Here is an 18,623-nt window from a genome sequence, read left to right as displayed (position 1 = left end):
TGATAATATGGGACAGTAATCAATTCACTAAAAATTTATTTCACATATCCCAAACCCATTACAAGTTTAAAGCATAATTTTTCAGTTGGGTTGTATTCTTTATTCTTTAAATGCTTATTGCTTGTTTTCAGAATTGGTGTTTAAATATGCTATGCCAATAATGCATTACCCTGTTAAAAGTGGCTACAAAATTACATTATCCATTCTACACGAAATTTCACTGAAAATTTACCTTTTTCAGAGCATACTTTGGGTCTTCAGGAAGAACCATTATTATCCTGCCATCAGGATATTCAGCCAGAATTCTTTCTTTTTTCCAACCCTAGATATAAAAAACATGAATGAATTTTGTTACCATATTTCATTTATCATATTCATGTACAAGAAGAAAAATATATTGCTGTGTCTAAAAGTTGCAAACATGGAAAAATATTCTCATTAATGTTTACATGATACAATCAGCTATTTTGTTAAGCATACAATAGGTAAAATGCAAGCTAACTTCTCTATACTACTCACTCAAAAATCTAATACCACAAGAATATTTTTAATTTACCATTTCCCATTTTAAATTAATTTTGAAAATCACACACCAAAAGCAAGCCCCTTAAAATAAGTGATTCCCAGAGCCTGAAAGATAACTCTCCCAGTTTCTTGATAAAAGAACTCTTAAATTCCTTTGGAACATGGTTACCTCCACAAACAAACACTCATGGTTTTATGTCTGGCATGCCAAAGACCTCCAGGAGGTTTTAAATGAACTGATTTGCATGCAGTAGCCCAGTATGTAGTAAGGAATAGTTTTTATTCTTATTGATCACAACTATCAAAGTCACAAGAAGGAGACTATAAAAATATAACTACCTTCTAAGAATCTAATAGGGAAGGAGAAGCTACGTTGTGTGTATCTGAAGTTAAACATACTCAAAAAAAGAGAGGTAATAAACTCTTCTTCAGATCCACACTCGTGGTGATTAATGAGCAGAACCTGCATGAAAAAAAAAACAAAACAAAAACCACTTAAATCTAGTAAGATGGGACTGAACCAGAGGTTAAAACTAGGAGCTTTGAAGTTAATAATAAGTACAGAAGGAATGAGCTTAACTGGTTGTTCCATTTGCCTTACCCAATCAACTTTACATTTAAAAAACAAAAATAAAAACAAAAACAAACAAAAAAAACTTTCAAGAAGCAGTATGTACTTCTATTAGAGAAAACCATGATCTTCTGAAATCTTTTAAGACTATGAAAGCTCAATAAAACCAAGAAAAAGACAACTACATTTTTTTTAATACTATGGCAAGTTTGAAAGGAAGCTGATTTTCTGTTAAAAAATTTAGAATGGCTTTTTAGGAGAGGGGCAGGATCTTAGGGACAAAAAGTCTAGTAATAAGCTTGGTAAATGTAACAATTTGAAGTATTTAAAATGAGAATTTGTTTAAAAAACAGAGCACCCAAAGATAAAGTAAAATTCAGTTGATTGTAATTATGATTGGTTAAAAGGTTCTCAAGATTTGAAAAGGAGCAGAAACAATAGACACAGAAGTCATTTTTTTTTTCAAAATAGAAATTAAATCTGAATTTAGGTAAACAATTTTTAAGGAGTATAAAAGACATTACCTCTTTTAAAACAAATTTATATTACTATGTTAAGTTAGGAAAAGCTTTTTAAAATATATCCACTTTCCATAAAATGAAAACAGACTTTTCATCTTAAAAGTTAAACTATAAATTCAATGAAGAACTAGAAAATTTAAGTAACCCCCACTTCTAAAAAAGTCATATCCTGAGCTGAATTATCTAAAGAAAATCTGATCAATTTACCTATTACCTTTAAAACAAAAATATCGGTCTAATGTCATTATATTGCACCATAAACACTAGACAAATTATTTTGTTTTACTGACTTTTTAGTGTAAAACTTTCTCCTGAAACAATTTGAGACTTGCACATTCATGCAGAAATTCTATCACAATTGGATTTGACAAAATTTTGTTTTATATATGACTGTTTCTTCACATACATATAAGCAGCAAGCATTTGCAAAGGGCAGAGTTACTATTTCTCAGGTTTCTAATACTCATGAAGACAGTGTATTTTAGTGAAAACTGTTCAAAGGTTTTGGAGTAAAAGTTCAGGGTTTAAAGCCCTGTTCTTAGTAGTTACTAGCTATATAACTTGTACAAATCACAAATTCTCTGTTTCCAGATCTAGGCTATGTACAAAATGGCTGTCATCACCTCCATCACTTAGTTGCTTATTAAGAGAGTTGTATTTAAGATAATTCCTCACACAGAGTAGCCACTCAGTAACTTCTATTCTACCTTAATAATGATATCAAACTAAGATCAGTGCCCTACTCTAAGAAAACACAAGTTGATTAATAAAGTCCCCAAAGTTAAATAAACAATAAATTCAAACCACAGACAGATGAAAGAACCAAGTAGGCTAATGTCTGTCAAATAACATACTTAACACATTTATATGCCTCAACTGTAGTTATCTCTTTCCTGGAGTTAATAACCACATGATCCTCCTGACTTTAAAAAGTTTAGAGGAGATTGTCTGTTGCCTGAAACTGAGGCAGAGGTGAAGGTTGTGGGGGAAGGGTGCATACCATTTACAGGAATAACCAAACAGCCACAGCTTTCCACGAAGATGCAAATTCCAACCCACTGCATTTACACTTCTCACCTTTAGCTCTAAAATGTTACATATATCCCTCTGGTAGCAAGTAATATTTTCCAAACCCCAAATTTTCTTAATTCACCTATCTGGCTGTGAAAAGCAAAAAGCTTTATATTCCTAATAGCAATCAATGATTATTTTTTGTTCCTTGCCACTGTACTTACTCTAAACTTTAGAATCTAAAGAATGAAAAGGATTTCTCCTCTCTTTCCATTTAAAAAGGGTATTAACTGAAAACAATATACATTAAGTGGTGGAAACACTGATCTATACAATTACCAAAATTCACCAAGATCTGTGCATTTAACTGTATGTAAATTATACCCCAATTTTTAAACCTCACACTAATCACATTCATAAAAAGGCTGAAGGAGAATACCCATGAAAAAAATACTTTGAGAAATAAAAACAACAACCAGCTTTTGAAAAGATTACCAATATTGCAAGAAAAAAAGACAGGGAGAACCTTCAGATTAAAGGAGACTTAAGGGACATGCCAACGAATGCCAATATATGGATCTTAATTCAAACAAATAAACAGTATAGAGAATTATATTTGGAGAGCTTTGAACTCTAAGGGAATCTCTGATAGTAAGGAATTAACTGATTTTTCTTTAAAGGTGTAGTTATCTTTGGGCGCCTGGGTGGCTCAGTCCATTAAGCATCCGACTTTGATTCTGATCATGATTTCACAGCTCATGGATTCAAGCCCTGCATCAGGCTCTGCTGTCAGCACAGAGCCTCCTTCAGATCCTCTGTCTCCCTTTCTCTCTGCCCCTCCCCCTGCTCGCTCGCTCGCTCTCTCTCTCTCTCTCTCTCAAAAATAAATAAAACATTAAAATTTTTTTTAAATTTTTTTTAATTAAAAAAAGGTGTAGGTATATTCTTTAAATTACTTCTATGGTGAGGTGCCTAGGTAGCTTGGTTGTTTAAGTACCCAGCTCGTGACTTCAGCTCAGGTCATGATCTCACGGTTCATGGGTTCCAGCCCTGAGATGGGCCCTGTGCTGGTAGTGCGGAGCCTGCTTGGGATTCTCTCTCTGCTCCTCTCCCATTCATGTGTACTCTCTCTCAAAATACACAAACTTAAAAAAAAAAGAACTTTTATGGTAAAAATAGTCATCTTTTCATCTTTTAGAAATACAGATTTAAAAATATCTATCAAAATGATAATGTGACACCTGGGGTTCGTTTCAAAATAACTTAGAAGGCTGGATGAAAGAAGACTGTCCGTGAATTGTTAATTATTAACACTGGATGATAAGTACATGGGCATTCATTAGTGTATGTGTGTGTTGTATTAAACTTTTTATTTTAGAAAATTCAAACCACCCATCGCCAAAACACTATCAATGGCCTAAGGCTTGTTCAAGCATCATTTATTTAGAAGTGAAAAATAGGGGTGCCTGGGTAGCTCAGTCAGTCAAGCATCCAACTCCTGATTTCAGCTCAGGTTATGATCTCACGGTTCATGGGATCAAGCTCTGTCAGGCTCTGTGCAGACAGCGCAGAGCCTGCTTGGGATTCTCTCTCTGTACCTCCCCTGCTCACATGTGCATATGCTTTCTCTCAAAATAAATAAACATTAAAAAAAAAAAACAGAAGTGAAAAATAATGCAAAACAAATCTAGTCAGCATATCAGTTAGACCTAAGGTAAGGAAAAGGAGTGAATGCAACAGGGGCACAAAGGGGCTTGAGATGCCAGTAATGTTTCTTGTCATATGGGTGTTGACTTTGTCAAAACACCATATTAAGCTGTGTATTCATTATTTGTGTACTTTTTTTTACATGTTGTATTTCACTTGATCTTAGCCAACAGGCCGAGAAGCGATTACATGTTGTGTTTCAATAAAAATTTTAAAAATAAGTACAAAAGCAATTTGAAAAAACATTTCAACAGCCAAGTTTAAGAATTATTATGTATTGAAATAATTAATTTTTAAACCCATCTCTTTTCAAATCATAAGTCTTCAGAAATGAAAGTAAATTAAAATTAAAATTAGCTCTGTCAAAATTCAGTTACATTTGATAGTTACCCAAGGCATAAAGTATAAAAAAAAAAACTGCTGGAAAACTGCAGAAATTCCAATGCAGTGTATAAAAAAATTTTGAGATCAGACAGGAAAGCTAAATACCGTCAAGAGGTCAGTTCTTCCTGATTTGATCTACATATTCAATGTAATCTCAATCAAAAACCTCATCAAGTTATTTTATGGATACTGACAAAATGATTCTAAAATTTATATGAAAAAGCAAAAAGGGTAGAACAGCCAACACGATACTGAAGGAGAGGAATAGTCAGAAGACTGATGCTACCTGACATCCAGACTCCTTCCAGTGGCAGTCTGGGAAAGGAGCGGCAGGCACCATGTCCAGCCATGAAGGTGGCATGAAGTCAGTCCCTGAAGCAGGTCAAGGAGATGGATGAGATGAGGCATTCAAACAGAAAGAGGAGTAGAAGAAACTCAAGGAGCTAAAGCAAAGGCCGTGGGGAGGGGTCTCCTGGCCACAGGTGGAATTAAGAAATCTGGCAAAAAGTAAGCTGTTCCTTGTGTCTGTGGCAATGGTGATACTTATTTCTATCCCTGTTTAAACATCTGGATTCCTTTTCATACCAGCTGTTGCTATCTACAGTTAGAATGAAATGTTTCTTAGATTCTATTGTACATTTGAAAATAAACTTTCGGGAAAAAAAAAATCAATCATTAAAAAGAAGACTTACTACAGGGGCGCCTGGGTTGCTCAGTCGGTTAAGCGTCCGACTTCAGCTCGGGTCATGATCTCACAGTTCGCAGGTTCAAGCCCCACACTGGGCTCTGCGCTGTCAGCTCAGAGCATGGAGCCTGCTTTGGATTCTGTATCTCCCTCTCTCTCTGCCCCTCCCCCATTCACACTGTCTGTCTCCTTCTCTCTCAAAAATAAATAAAACATTAGGGGCGCCTGGGTGGCTCAGTCGGTTAAGCGTCCGACTTTGGCTCAGGTCACGATCTCGCGGTCCGTGGGTTCAAGCCCCGCGTCGGGCTCTGGGCTGATGGCTCGGAGCCTGGAGCCTGCTTCCGGTTCTGTGTCTCCCTCTCTCTCTGCCCCTCCCCCGTTCATGCTCTGTCTCTCTCTGTCTCAAAAATAAATAAAACGTTAAAAAAAATTTAAAAAAATAAATAAATAAATAAATAAAACATTAAAAAAAAAGAAGACTTACTATAAAGCTACAGTAATCAAGACAGTCTGATACTGGTGAAAAAAGAAACAAATACATCAGCGAAACAGAACAGAGAGTCCTAAAATAAACCTACATAAATATAGTCAACTGATGTTTGATAAAATAGCAACAACAGGGACAAGACAGTCTTTTCAACAAATGTTGCTGGAATGATTGGACAGCCACATGCAAAAAAAAAAAAAAAAGGATCTAGATACCATACTTCAAACCCTTCACAAAAATTAACTCAAAATGGATCACAGACCTAAATGTAAAAAGCAAAACTGTAAAACTCCTAGAAAATAACAAAGAAGAAATCCAGATAACCTTCCATACAGCAATGTCTTTTTAGATACAACATCAAAGGCACAATCCATGGGAGAAAGAATTGATAAGCTGCACTTGATTAAAATTAAAATTAAAACCTTCTGCTCTGCAAAAGACACCATGAAGAGCATAAGAAGACAAGCCACTGACTGGGAGAAAATAATATAAATGAGTAGCTGATAAGGGCTGCTATCCAAAAAGATACAAAGAATTCTTAAAACAACAAGAAAAAAAAACACCCAACTAAAAGTGGGCCAAAGACCTGAACAAACACCTTACCAAAGAAGATATAGAGATGGCAAATAAGCATATGAAAAATGCTCCACATCATAAGTCATTTAGGAAATGCAAATGAAAACAAGATACCACTATACACCTATTAGAATGGCCAAAACCCAGAAAAATGACAATACCACACCCTGGCAAGGACGTGGAGCAATAAGGAATCTCATTCATTGCTGGTGGGAATAGTAGAGCCAATGTGGAAAACAGTTTGGCAGTCTCACAAAACTAAACTTACTCTTACCATACAATCCAGCAATCACACTCAGTATTTATGAAAAGGAGTTGAAAACTTACTTCCACACAAAAGCCTGCACCTGTACATGGATGTTTATAGCAACTTTATTCATAATTGCCACAACTTGGAAGCAATCAAGATATCCTTCAGTAGATGAATGGATAAATTAACTATGGTACATGCAGACAATGGAATACTATTCAGCACTTTTTAAAAAGAAATGAGTTATCAAGCCATGAAAAGATATGGAGTAACTTTAAGCGCACATTACTAAGTGAAAGAACTCAGTATGAAAAAAAACAAATACTGTATGATTCCAACTGTACAGTATTCTGGAAAAGGTAAAACTATGAAGACAGTAAAAAAAGATCAGCAATTGCCAAGGGTTAGTAGGAAGGCAAGGATAAAAAAGGAAGAGAACAGAGGATTTTCAGGGCAGTGAAAATATTCTCTATGATACTATAGTGGTAGATACAGGTCATTAGACATTTTTCAGAACTCAAGGAATGTACACCACCAAGAGTGAACTCTAATAAAAACTATGGACTTTGAATAATGGTGTGTCAGTGTAGGTTCATCAATTTTAACAAACATACTGGTGTGAGGATACTGAACACATGGGGTGGGGGTTAATATATGGGAAGTCTCTGTACTTTCTGCTCAATTTCATTATAAACCTAAAATGGAGCTTAAAAAAAAAATAGTCTATTAAAAAAAAAAAAAAAGACCATAAACAGAATTAGGAAATGATATTCCAAAATCAAGAAGAAAAAAGTCAATAGAAACAGGTTCAGTGATGACCCACATATGTGAATTAGAAAAACTTTAAAATTTTAGGACACCTGGGTGGTTCAGTCAGTTAAGCGTCCAACTCTTGGTTTCAGCTTGGGTCATGATCTAGCGGTTTGTGCATTTAGACCCTGCGTGGGGCTCTGCACTGCTTGGGATTCTCTCCATCCCCTTTTCTCGTTCCCTCCCCTGCTCGTGCTCTCTCTCTAAAAATAAATAAATAAACCTAAAAGAAAAATTAAAAAATAGAAGAACTTTAAAATTTCCGTAATAAATATGTTAAAGATTTTAAAGGACAAGATGGACAAACTATGTGAAAAAGATTTCAATAGAGAAAATGAAACTCCCAAAGATGTACGTATATCCTGTGAGAGGATTAGAATTATCTTCATATGCATAAAGTAGAATATATCTCATGGAGAATTTTAAATACAAACTGAAGAAAATTCACTGGTATATGATGATCCATAATAATGTCTTACAAATGGTAAGAAAGAGAGTTAAATTATTTTCACTATTTTTCTAAATGAGGAATGAACCACTTTAGCACCTAAATTTAATTAGGTATATAATTCTATATGCAATCCTAGTTAACAAATCTTTAATTGCTACAATGAATTTAAATTTGGACTGCTTTTTACATTTTGAGGTACATTACTGCTAGTTTTATTTTGCCTAACTTGTATCAAATATATCACAATATATTTCATGTCCCCAGTTGAAGATTTAAGTTTTAAAAGATGGCTGTAGGCACCATAGAGAAAGACTGTAGGGAAACAAAACTGGAAGCTGGGAAACCAGTTAGGAAAGCATTACACAAGTGGTCAAATGATGACAGCTTGGTTTTGAGAGGAAGCAATGGACATGACAGAGTGGGAGGATTTGGAATCTATTTTGAAGGTGGAATTTACTAATGGGTTGAGTATAAGAAGTGCAAAAAGAAAACTGAAGGATTATTCGGAAGTTTTCAGTTTAAGGAAATGAGTTACAGGGTGGCACCACTTCCGGAAATAGGGAAAAGTAGAGAAGAACAGATTAAAGAAATGTTTGCCACTAGATACATTATAAATTCTCCCTCCTGAGAGTTTATAAGTTCTTTTTAAAAACTGAAAAACTGGGGGCGCCTGGGTGGCTCAGTTGAGCGTCTGACTCTTGATTTCGGCTCAGGTCATGATCCCGGGGTCGTGGGATCAAGTCCCACATCGGACTATGTGGCCTTCCATTCCAAAGCAAAATTATTTTCTAAGATTTGGAAGTCCCGCTCCCATCCTATATTTATATACCACAATACTCTAAGTATTTAAGATGCAACAAAGTAGGAGGCACCTGGGTGGCTCAATCAGTTTAGCATCCAACTTTGGCTCAGGTCATGATCTCATGGTTCTTGAGTTTGAGCCCTGCATCAGGCTCTGTTCTGACAGCTCAGAGCCTAGAGCCTGTTTCCGATTCTGTGTCTACCTCTCTCTCTCTGCCGCTCCCCTGCTCACACTCTCTCTCTCTCTGTCTCTCAAAAATAAATAAACATTTAAAAAATGTTTTTTTAAAAAGATGCAACAAAGTAGAAAAATTAAAAATCAGGATCAGAGAAGAGACAAACAAACTTGATATATAGCCTTATCTTTAAGCAGAGACACTCAACGAAACTCAGACCATTCTCTGACCTCTCAGTCCCTCCTACAAATATACCTGCTCCCTATTCCAGTGATGCCACAGTACAGTTCTAAGGGCCAGTGCTACTTTGCTTCAGATTCCTTTTCCATTCCCAAGATTTAAAAATCTCTATTCCTGCTCTATTTACTTCTCTTTAACACCCAGTGCCCTCTTTCCTAATCACCTTCAAAAGGAATACAGAAAAAGTATATAGAAATAAATATGTATTCAAATTTCACATAAAAAAATTAAAGACTCAGCAAGAGTTACTGGGTAATTTTTAACAACTATTTTTTTAAGTTTATTTATTTGAGAGAGAGTGCACGTGAGCAGGGGAGAGGCAGAAAGAGAAGGAGAGATAGCATCCCAAGCAGGTTCCGAACTGTCAGCACAGAGCCCGATACAGGGCTTACCTTATGAAGCGACTGAGCCACCCAGGTGCAACGATTCTATACATTCTATACATTATGCAAGTTTCACAAATGTAGCTATTATCTGTCACCATACACTATTACAATACCATTCATTATTATTCCCTTTGCTGTACCTTTTATCCCCTCCCATGAAGAGGAACAACATTTTTACTTTGATGGTTTAGTATTACAATGCTGGAGAGTGTGGCTCTGTAGCCAATCAGAAATCTGTCAAATCTTCCTTCAGTTGTTCTGATCATTGATTTTCCCCTTTTCTACGAATGCCCTAATAATCCAACACCACACACACCACATACACATACTACTCTCTCCTTATATGTCACTAAAATATTATTTCTCTCCCTACATTCTATCAAAATATTATTTGATCATTATTTAAACTTAACTGTATCATTCACAATTCTCAAAATTCTTCAACATCTGAAAGAACAGAAAGAAAAAAGGCCAAAGGGCATCAAAATCAAAGTATCACAATCTGATTTGATGCATTTTTCTAATCTTACTACCTACAAAAATCTGATTCAGTAAAAACAAACAAACAAAAATTATTCATTATTCCCCACACAGATGTTAAGCTTTCTCATTGGCTATACTATGCCATCAATCACAGATGACCTCCTTTTGTCCATTTAAAAAAAAATTTCAAGTCTTAATTTTTCCTCACCGATGAAAACAAACCCCTCTTCTGATCACTGCTTTACCAAATTATCACTTCCGAACTGCAAAGCTAATTTATAACTGAATTTAAATAATTAGTATTGACTTACTGCTTTAGTAGTTACATAAATCTCTTGCTAACTTTTCATTTCTTTCAGGTTTTGCTCCTAACCTTGAAGGCAAGGGCATATCCTATACCTCCGAGAGTAGAACCCTCCACAGAGCATTTATTCAGTCAGGTGTTAATTAATTCAAAGGAGATAAGGAAGGATAGAGGACAAAAGGATTAAGTTAGAAATTTCTCTGCAAAGAACCCAAATACATTACTTAAAGTTCAAAATATAACTGAGTTTTGGATAGGCTCCAGGCCTGGCAACATTGCTCACTGCTCTGGGAAGAATTTTTCCTGCTTTCTTTTCACACCTTTAGTAAAGAGTACCTCAGTTCAACAAGGGAAATTGAAGTGTTTCTAAGTGTAAACCAGAGTCCAGGCTCCCCCTGAAGCATTAACAAGTTCCTTCCTAAACAGCTTATAATAAGTTAGATAAAAAGAATTTCCTCACATGGTATCCATGAGGCAGATGGGGTACGGAATAGAGAGCATCATCATTCTTTCCCCTACCCCCAAACCAAAAAGGATAAAGAAAAAGAAAATATTTTTGCCAACCAAAAAAATAAAAATAAAAAAAATAAGGCTCTGTGGGCATCAATTTCTATGATAACTAAATAATTTAAATATCATTTTGATCTTTTGTAAAGGTCTTTAGCCATTCTTAACTGTCACAGATTATTACCATATCTAAGAGAAAATTTTTATCCAAAGGAAAAGCTATTTATTTCCTTAAAAACATTTGATTAAAATTTAAAAAGTAAAACTCTCATTGGGTCTAACTTATTCTATTTTCAAATGGTCTTAAGTAGAACAAAACTTTATTTCCAGTCCCCAAATATTGTCATTTAAAGTTAATTAAAGCCAGAACACCAAATGACTTCTTTCTATGTGCTTCTCTCCAGGAAACATAAACAGATAAAATCAGTATTAAAAAAAAAAACAGATGTTTTCTCAAACACTTAAAAAGTGATTAAACTTCAATTATAACTCAATTTTTAAAAAGGAAAAAAAAGTGCTTGATGCAAAAACACAACACTAGCCAACACTAGCTGCCCTGTAAGTGTACAATAATGCAAAGCACCATACTAGGTGCCCAATAAATGTTTAATGTCCCAATCCAAAATCGAGAGCTGTGATCACAGCAGAACATCTTCAACATAACATGTATGTTTTTATCCTCTCGCCATACACTACATAAGAAAGCTACAATGTTTTGGAGGAGTTTCTATAGTCTTAGATTATGTATAATCTGCATTTGAAAACAGCAAAAGAAAAATATTGATCTTGATGTTAGCAAAGGTCAGCCAACTGCTAAACTCAATTCCTTCTCTTGAGCTTATTTCAAAAATAATAAAATAACCCATAGCTCTGTCCCATCAAAGTGGTGGGGTGGGAAGAGGGGTAGGGCTGGGGTAGGAATCAATCTTCCCTAAGTTGCTACATGGCTTGATAGCTTTTCAAGAGCCAGAATTTGTTTAGAAGGTAATGACTCCACCTTGTTCCATAAACCAGCTTCCCTCAGTACTGTGGAAGAGCAGAGTGCGTATTTCCTGATTAACTACTTTTTCTCTCAGAAATTAAGAAGTTCTCTTAAGATGAGGAATTAAGTCTTTTAAACCTAATCTTCTTACAATTTTACAAAAGCGATTACAAGAATCAGATGATGTAAAATGAGAACTTCTATGAGACTTATGTATATTAAATGAAATGTTTTTGCCCCATAGTATTCTATACTTTAGCTATCTGATAGAACTATTTTTCTCAAGTTGTAAGAGCATTAATATAGTAAAATTGGAAAGTACAAATTTCAAACAATAAATCAGTATCTAGCTATAGATACTCCACGTCCACACAGTTCATACTGCATTTAGTTAAGTGACAGAAGGGGGTATGTGTGGCAATGGCAGATAAAATAAGGAATATAAAGAATCACCACAGTAAAGACCCCAAAAAGAAAAAAAAAAGAAAAGATAAGAAAACTCTACGTATCTTGCCTAGAATTAATTGGATAAATGAAACAACATGAACCCTTCAACCAAAGATAAGGGTAAGAATTTAACTGAAGCCAATAAAGATCTTTTAAAAAATCCAACATCTGTTGCTTATGTAAAAATCCATATGAAATGAATTGGTGATCTCAGTTCAGATATCCTGGAGGTCTTATTAATGTGAGTGTACAGTACTGAAGGTAACATGTATAGGAAAAAAATAGATTCCATTTCAGATATAGGTAAACGGCAATTACATTAAATTACTAATTTCACAAGATATCTGAAATGGTTCAAAATGATTAAAACTTTGCAATTTCCAGAAACTGTTAAATAATACCCATCGTGTCTCAAATACACATACACTAAAATACATATACTAAAATGTACTTGCTTTGTGGGATTTTTTTTTAAGTATACAACAAATTCTGAGATCTTAACCTTTAAGAATTTTTTTTTAATTTTATAAAGAAAAACTCTCATGATAGCAAAAAGAAGGTAAATAAAAATTCCAAAACCATCTATTTGGTATAATATATATATCACTATCAGTCCTCAAATAAAAACTTGTGCCAAGCTATTATGAATATTAAAAAGGCTTATCAACAGTTAATAATAATCACTAAAGAAAAATTTTTAAATACTCAAATTGAATAGCATTATTTGTTAGAAGAGATGAGGTATAATAACTACTTTAAATATGTACCTTAAATAAAAAAAAATCCCACAACACAAGCCAGCCAGAATAAAGTTAGCTGGTTTTATGTTCGGCTTTGTTTTAAAATAAGCCAGTATACATACTACCAGGGTTTTGTATATATTATTATTTCCTAAAAAATTTGTCAATGACTTAAATTTGGCAATTCATGTCTTTAAGATGCTGACCTAATTATCTGCATTTTAGAACTCATGAATTTCACTTACCACATATTTTACAGCACTTATAAATTGGTTGTGGAAGAGCAGATGCTGTGTTTCATCTTCTGGATTTGAAGCTGTGTAGAGCATGCCACAAACATTACAGGAAACTGCTCCAAATCTTTTTTGTCCTGCATCCTATTTATAAAAAACAAACAAAAGGTTTTTCCCTCCCAAAGGAGTAATTCAGCTTCTAAAGCTATAACAGGAACATCAAGTGAGAAGTATTTAATCTACAATGAATAATGTTCAGTGTTGATTAACAAGATGTTAAACTGTGAAATCTAATGTGTAATTTTATTAAGTCCTTAATTTTAGTAATCTGACCATTCACTCCACAGCATTTAATAGCAACTAAGAAGAACTCAGAAATATCTTTTAACACTACAATCTTAGTCCTAAAGCCCTCAACAGGAAATACTCTATAAATGAGAATGAAGATGTATTTTTATATCTGCAATAATTACACTGTTAAAGCTTAGTCTGTGTTTCACAGACTCCTTTTTTAATGTCTTAAAAGTATGTTCTCTTTAATGGTTTTATTCTAGTTTATAAATATTAAAAAGAATATTTTGATGTTACCAAAAACTCATGAGAAAAGGTAATATTAATTTTTCTATTAAAACAGTTAATTATTAAAAATTATTAACAGTAATTTATAAATTTTTTTCATATTAACTAAGTACAAGTACAATCATCCATTCTCCAGTAATTCACTTGTGCTATAGAACCGTAACTGTTTACAAAATGTTTTCTTTCTTGTCCTTATTCAACAAGAAATTTTCAGCAATATGATCTAAATTTAAGAATAATAAACTAATAATCCCTTTACTTTCTATTCTAAAACTGTACAATTTGAATTACTAAAAAAAAAAAAAAAAAGATCTAAGATAACAGCATCTCTAGTGTCTTAGAACTAGGATCAAGTAGGGGTATCTTGGTGGCTCAGTTGCATGACTGTACGACTCTCGATTTCAGCGCAGGTTGTGATCCCAGCGTCATGGGATCAAGCCCTGTGTGGGGGCCCCGTAGTAAGTGTGGAGCCTGCTTAGGATTCTCTCTCTTCTGCCTCTGCCCCTCTCTCCTGCTCACTCTCTCTCTCTACAAAAATAAATAAATAAATAAATCTTTAAAAAAAATTTTTTTTATAACTGTGGCAAAAAATATATATATAACAATATTTGCCATCTTAATTTATTTTTTTAATCTGAGAGAGAGGGGAATACACAAATGGGGGACAGGAGTAGAGAGGGACAGAGAGAATCTCAAGCAGGCTCCACGCTCAGCACAGAGCCCAATGCGGGGCTCAATCCCACGTTGTCCCACCTGAAATCAAGGGTCAGACACTCAACCAGCTGAGCCACCTAGGCATCCCTACTATCTTAATGACTTTTAAGTGTACAGCTCAGTAGTTTTATTATATTCACATTGTTCTGTAACCAATCTTCAAAAGTCTTTTCATCTTGCAAAACTGAAACTCTAAACCAATTAAACAATTGGTCCCCAATCTACCTTCCTTCCCAGCTCCTAGAAACCACCATTCTACTGTCTCTGTAAGTACTCTAGACACTCACAGCAGTGAAATCTTACAGTATTTGTCTTTCTGTGACTAACTTATTTCACTTAGCTTAATGTCCTCAAGGTTCAACCATGTTGTAGCATGTCAGAATTTCTTTTTTTAAGGCTGAATCATATTCCATTGTATGTATACACATTTTGTTCATCCATTCATCCTTGATGGACACTTAGGTTGCTTTCACCCTTTGGCTATGATGAATGATGTATACCAGTGTACAAATATCTCTGCAACCAAGCAGTTTTCACAGTATTGAGCAAACTTTTCTTCCTTGGTTTCCTAATTGGTAAATGGGAGATAATAGTAGTACCTACCTCATACTTTAAAAACTGAGGCCTAACTAAGTTAATATGAGTGGAGTACATGGAACAATGATTTAGCTGCTATCCTGACCATTAACATCATCATCCTCATCAACTCTAGACCAGAACTGAATAGAAATGCAATCCACAAATTTTAAATTTTCCAGTAGCCATGTTAAAGAATGCAAAAACAGGTGAAATTAATTTTAGTATTTTATTCAACAAAACATATCCCAAATACTTTAACTTCAACATGTACTAAATAGAAAAAAAACTTATCAGTGAAATACTTTACATTCCCTTTTTTATACTAGTCTTTAAAATGCAGTAACTATGTTTACACTTACAACATATCTCAATTCTAATGAGCCACATTTCAAATACTCAACAGCTACATGTGGCCACCATATTGGACAGTGCTGCTCTATATTCTACTAGTCTAATCCTGTTTCACTACCATACTGATTTAACAACAGAAACATTATTAACTCTAATGAAACTTTCCCGATTAACCTTTCCCAAAAATTTGCAGACAATTCTTACAAAGTTATTCTCCTATATTAAAGTTAGAATCAATAGTCTACTCCACCAAATCCTACTGATAATGTTGACTGGAAGTACATTAAATTTTCCTATTATTTTGGGTTCCTTCATTTTTTTTATAGTGTGCTCGCTTACTCAAATTAGGTTTTTTCATCAATCAAAATATCTCTTTTTCAACTTGTCACCAAACTGTATTTAAGTTCTATTTCAAATTAACTACTGGTTTATCTTCCTGTAAAACACAGTTTAAAAATTATAATATACACTAAAATACAGATATTTAAAATCATTTTATGTATTAAGCTCCATGTTATTTTAATATTTAAACCAACTACTAAAACAAAGTACATCAAACGACATATTAAAGAAAGTAACAGATCTGGGGCTCCTGAGTGGCTCAGTCCATTAAACACCTAACTTTGGCTTAGGTCATGATCTCACGGTTTGTGGGTTTGAGTCCTGCATCAGGCTCTGTGCTGACACCTTAGAACCTGGAGCCTGCTTCAGATTCTGTGCCTGCCTCTCTCTCTCCCTCTCTCTCTCTCTCTCTCTCTCTCTCTCTCAAAAATAAATAAAAATTTTTTTAAAAAAGTAACAAATATAAAGTATCAATCTGTTGTAAATAAAACTAAGAGTATGGATATTTGAGTTTTTATTTGTTATAGGAGGAACTCACTACTGGGGTTCAAGTTGGGGGATTTCTAATGATACCAGGAATATTTCCATAATGACGATTTATGGTGACAAGCCTCTTTGAAAAAAAAGCAATGAATTTATTCTTTAACAATGTGCATAAGAAAGGTGATTATAACAACACTTCACCAAAAAGGTCAAGTTGGATACTTACTATGATCAACTGTTTTTCATCAACTTTCTCTGCTTCTTTTAGTTTCAAGTCCTTTGGAATTGTTATCTCCAAATGGGAATTACACTTAGGCCAAGAATGATTTGGTGGTGTCTCCCTTTAAAAAAAAAAAAAAAAAATCACACTATTAAATGTTATAGAGCTATTATCACTTCAAAGCACTAAAAATAAAAAAAAAAAACTTTCTCTATACGACACTCACAAATCTCAATTCCAAGGGGGGTATAAATAACATTTTAAAAATCAAGGGGAGAACACCCAAGAAAATTACTGATTTTCAACAAATAAACAAAAAACTGCTGTACTATAGTTTGAGTAAGTTTCAAGTTTTTCATAGTTTTAGCCATCTGAGTCAGTACAATTTGTCCTAAATACTGTTTTTTAGTAATCTGTAAAGCAAAGTAAGTCAGATTTAATTTAATTTTGACATTAAAGACAGAACCAAGTGCTTCTAAAACACTTAAAACACTTTTACATGTTGATAATACCAGTACTTCAAGGGTTTGCAGAAAAGTGAATTCTCAAAATACTGTTGCTGAAAGTATAAAAAGACACACATCGGACAAAAATATGGCAATGCAGGATAATTCCCATAGCTATTAATTTATCCTAGATATAGTAATACAAACGGGCAAAGATGCATATGTTTATTAAAGAACTTTTTTGGACAGAAATAAGAAACAACCAAAATGTCTATGAAGTAGAGAATTGTTAAATTAACAATGGAATATTCACACAATGAAATTTAATGCAGATTTAAAAGAATGAGGTAATTAAGGTAGAAAAGATGCCCATATTACCCTAAGGGGGAAAAAAAACTATAAAACATATGTATAGGCACAGAAAAAGTAAAATGAAATGAATACTTATGAAAATAATTTTCTTTCTACGTGAAAAACCAGATTATTAGCACAACTTTTTAAGGAAAAATATCCCAAACTCAAAAGTTGGAAGTATAAAATCCTAAAGTTCTGTTAAAAACAAGGCAACAGGTCCAAAATGTAGTTGCTTATGCTAAGCCCCACATTACCAAATCAAGACTTAGTTTTGGCTCTTCTAGAAATGGAATCTTTAACCAGTCAATCAGGAATCATTTAATCAGCACTAGTTAGATAATTTGCCCTAATGATAATCTGCCATTCCCCCTAAAGGAAAGTAACTTTGCAATAATCAACCCATTTTTTCCACCAGTTATAACTTTCCTTAATCCCACTCCTTTCTGCCTATAAGTCTTTCATGTTACAGCTCCTTGCAGCTCCTTTCTATCTGCCACACTGAATGCTGCCCAATTTGAATTGATTTTCAAATAAACAAAAACTGTAAAAGCCTCAGTTTATCTTTCAATTGTTCCTATATTTACTCTTGTATTAAACTAATGTCTTACCTGTTATCACTGGTCTTAGATGTTTGGTTACTGAGTATAGTGTGTTGTTTGGGAGTTGAACCTGTAATTTAATCAAGAAGATGAGTTAAACCTTAAGCTTTGTACTAGCTCTCCATCTAATAGTTGCAAATCATTACGAAGAAAAAAGAATACACTAAATGTTTTAATTTTTTAAGTTTATTTACTTATTTTGAGAGAGAGAGAGAGCATGTGAAAGGGGATAGGCAAAGAGTGAGAGAGGGAGAGAGAGAATCCCAAGCAGGCTCCATGCTGTCAGCCCATGTTGGGGCTCAATCTCACACACCGTGAGATCATTACCTGAGCAGAAATCAAGAGTCGTACGTTTAACCAGCTGAGCCACCCAGGCAACTCTAAATGTTTTCTTTTTAATGAAACCATTTGATAAAATTAGGCCCCCTTCCTAGAAATTACTCTTCAGAAGTATAAAAGTTCTACAGAGTCACAAAGAAATCCAATGGTAGATTAACAGTTTGCCTCTAGTTTCACCAATTACTAGCACTGAACAACATAGGAAATTGTATAAATGCCCGTATAATTATATAATCTCTACATGGAAATAAATGGGAACACCGCTTCGTTTAAAAAAACCCTGAAGTCTCACAAGAAACAGTAAGTGTTGGCAAGAATGTGGAGAAAAAGGGGCGCCTGG

At 34.2% G+C, this 18,623-nt stretch overlaps 1 protein-coding gene across 6 annotated transcripts in view; it reads right to left on the bottom strand.

Annotated features, from left to right (window-relative positions):
- The window catches only part of ESCO1 (establishment of sister chromatid cohesion N-acetyltransferase 1), a 75,917-nt gene that overhangs the window by 13,083 nt on the left and 44,211 nt on the right, over nucleotides 1-18,623 (bottom strand). For 5 of the 6 annotated variants that reach the window (XM_049619652.1, XM_049619656.1, XM_049619657.1 and 2 more), the window contains 4 exons: nucleotides 17,954-18,014; nucleotides 16,552-16,666; nucleotides 13,290-13,421; nucleotides 233-322 (listed from right to left, as the gene is read on the bottom strand). In XM_049619652.1, the coding sequence (XP_049475609.1) occupies nucleotides 233-322; nucleotides 13,290-13,421; nucleotides 16,552-16,666; nucleotides 17,954-18,014 (398 nt within the window). Of the gene's footprint in view, nucleotides 1-232; nucleotides 323-864; nucleotides 989-13,289; nucleotides 13,422-16,551; nucleotides 16,667-17,953; nucleotides 18,015-18,623 lie in introns of all 6 variants that reach the window. The other variant, XR_007455295.1, reaches the window with a different exon arrangement.

This window comes from Panthera uncia (assembly GCF_023721935.1).
Source record: "Panthera uncia isolate 11264 chromosome D3 unlocalized genomic scaffold, Puncia_PCG_1.0 HiC_scaffold_8, whole genome shotgun sequence".
Classification (NCBI taxonomy): Eukaryota; Metazoa; Chordata; class Mammalia; order Carnivora; family Felidae; genus Panthera; species Panthera uncia.
This window is presented reverse-complemented; position numbering and strand designations above follow the sequence as displayed.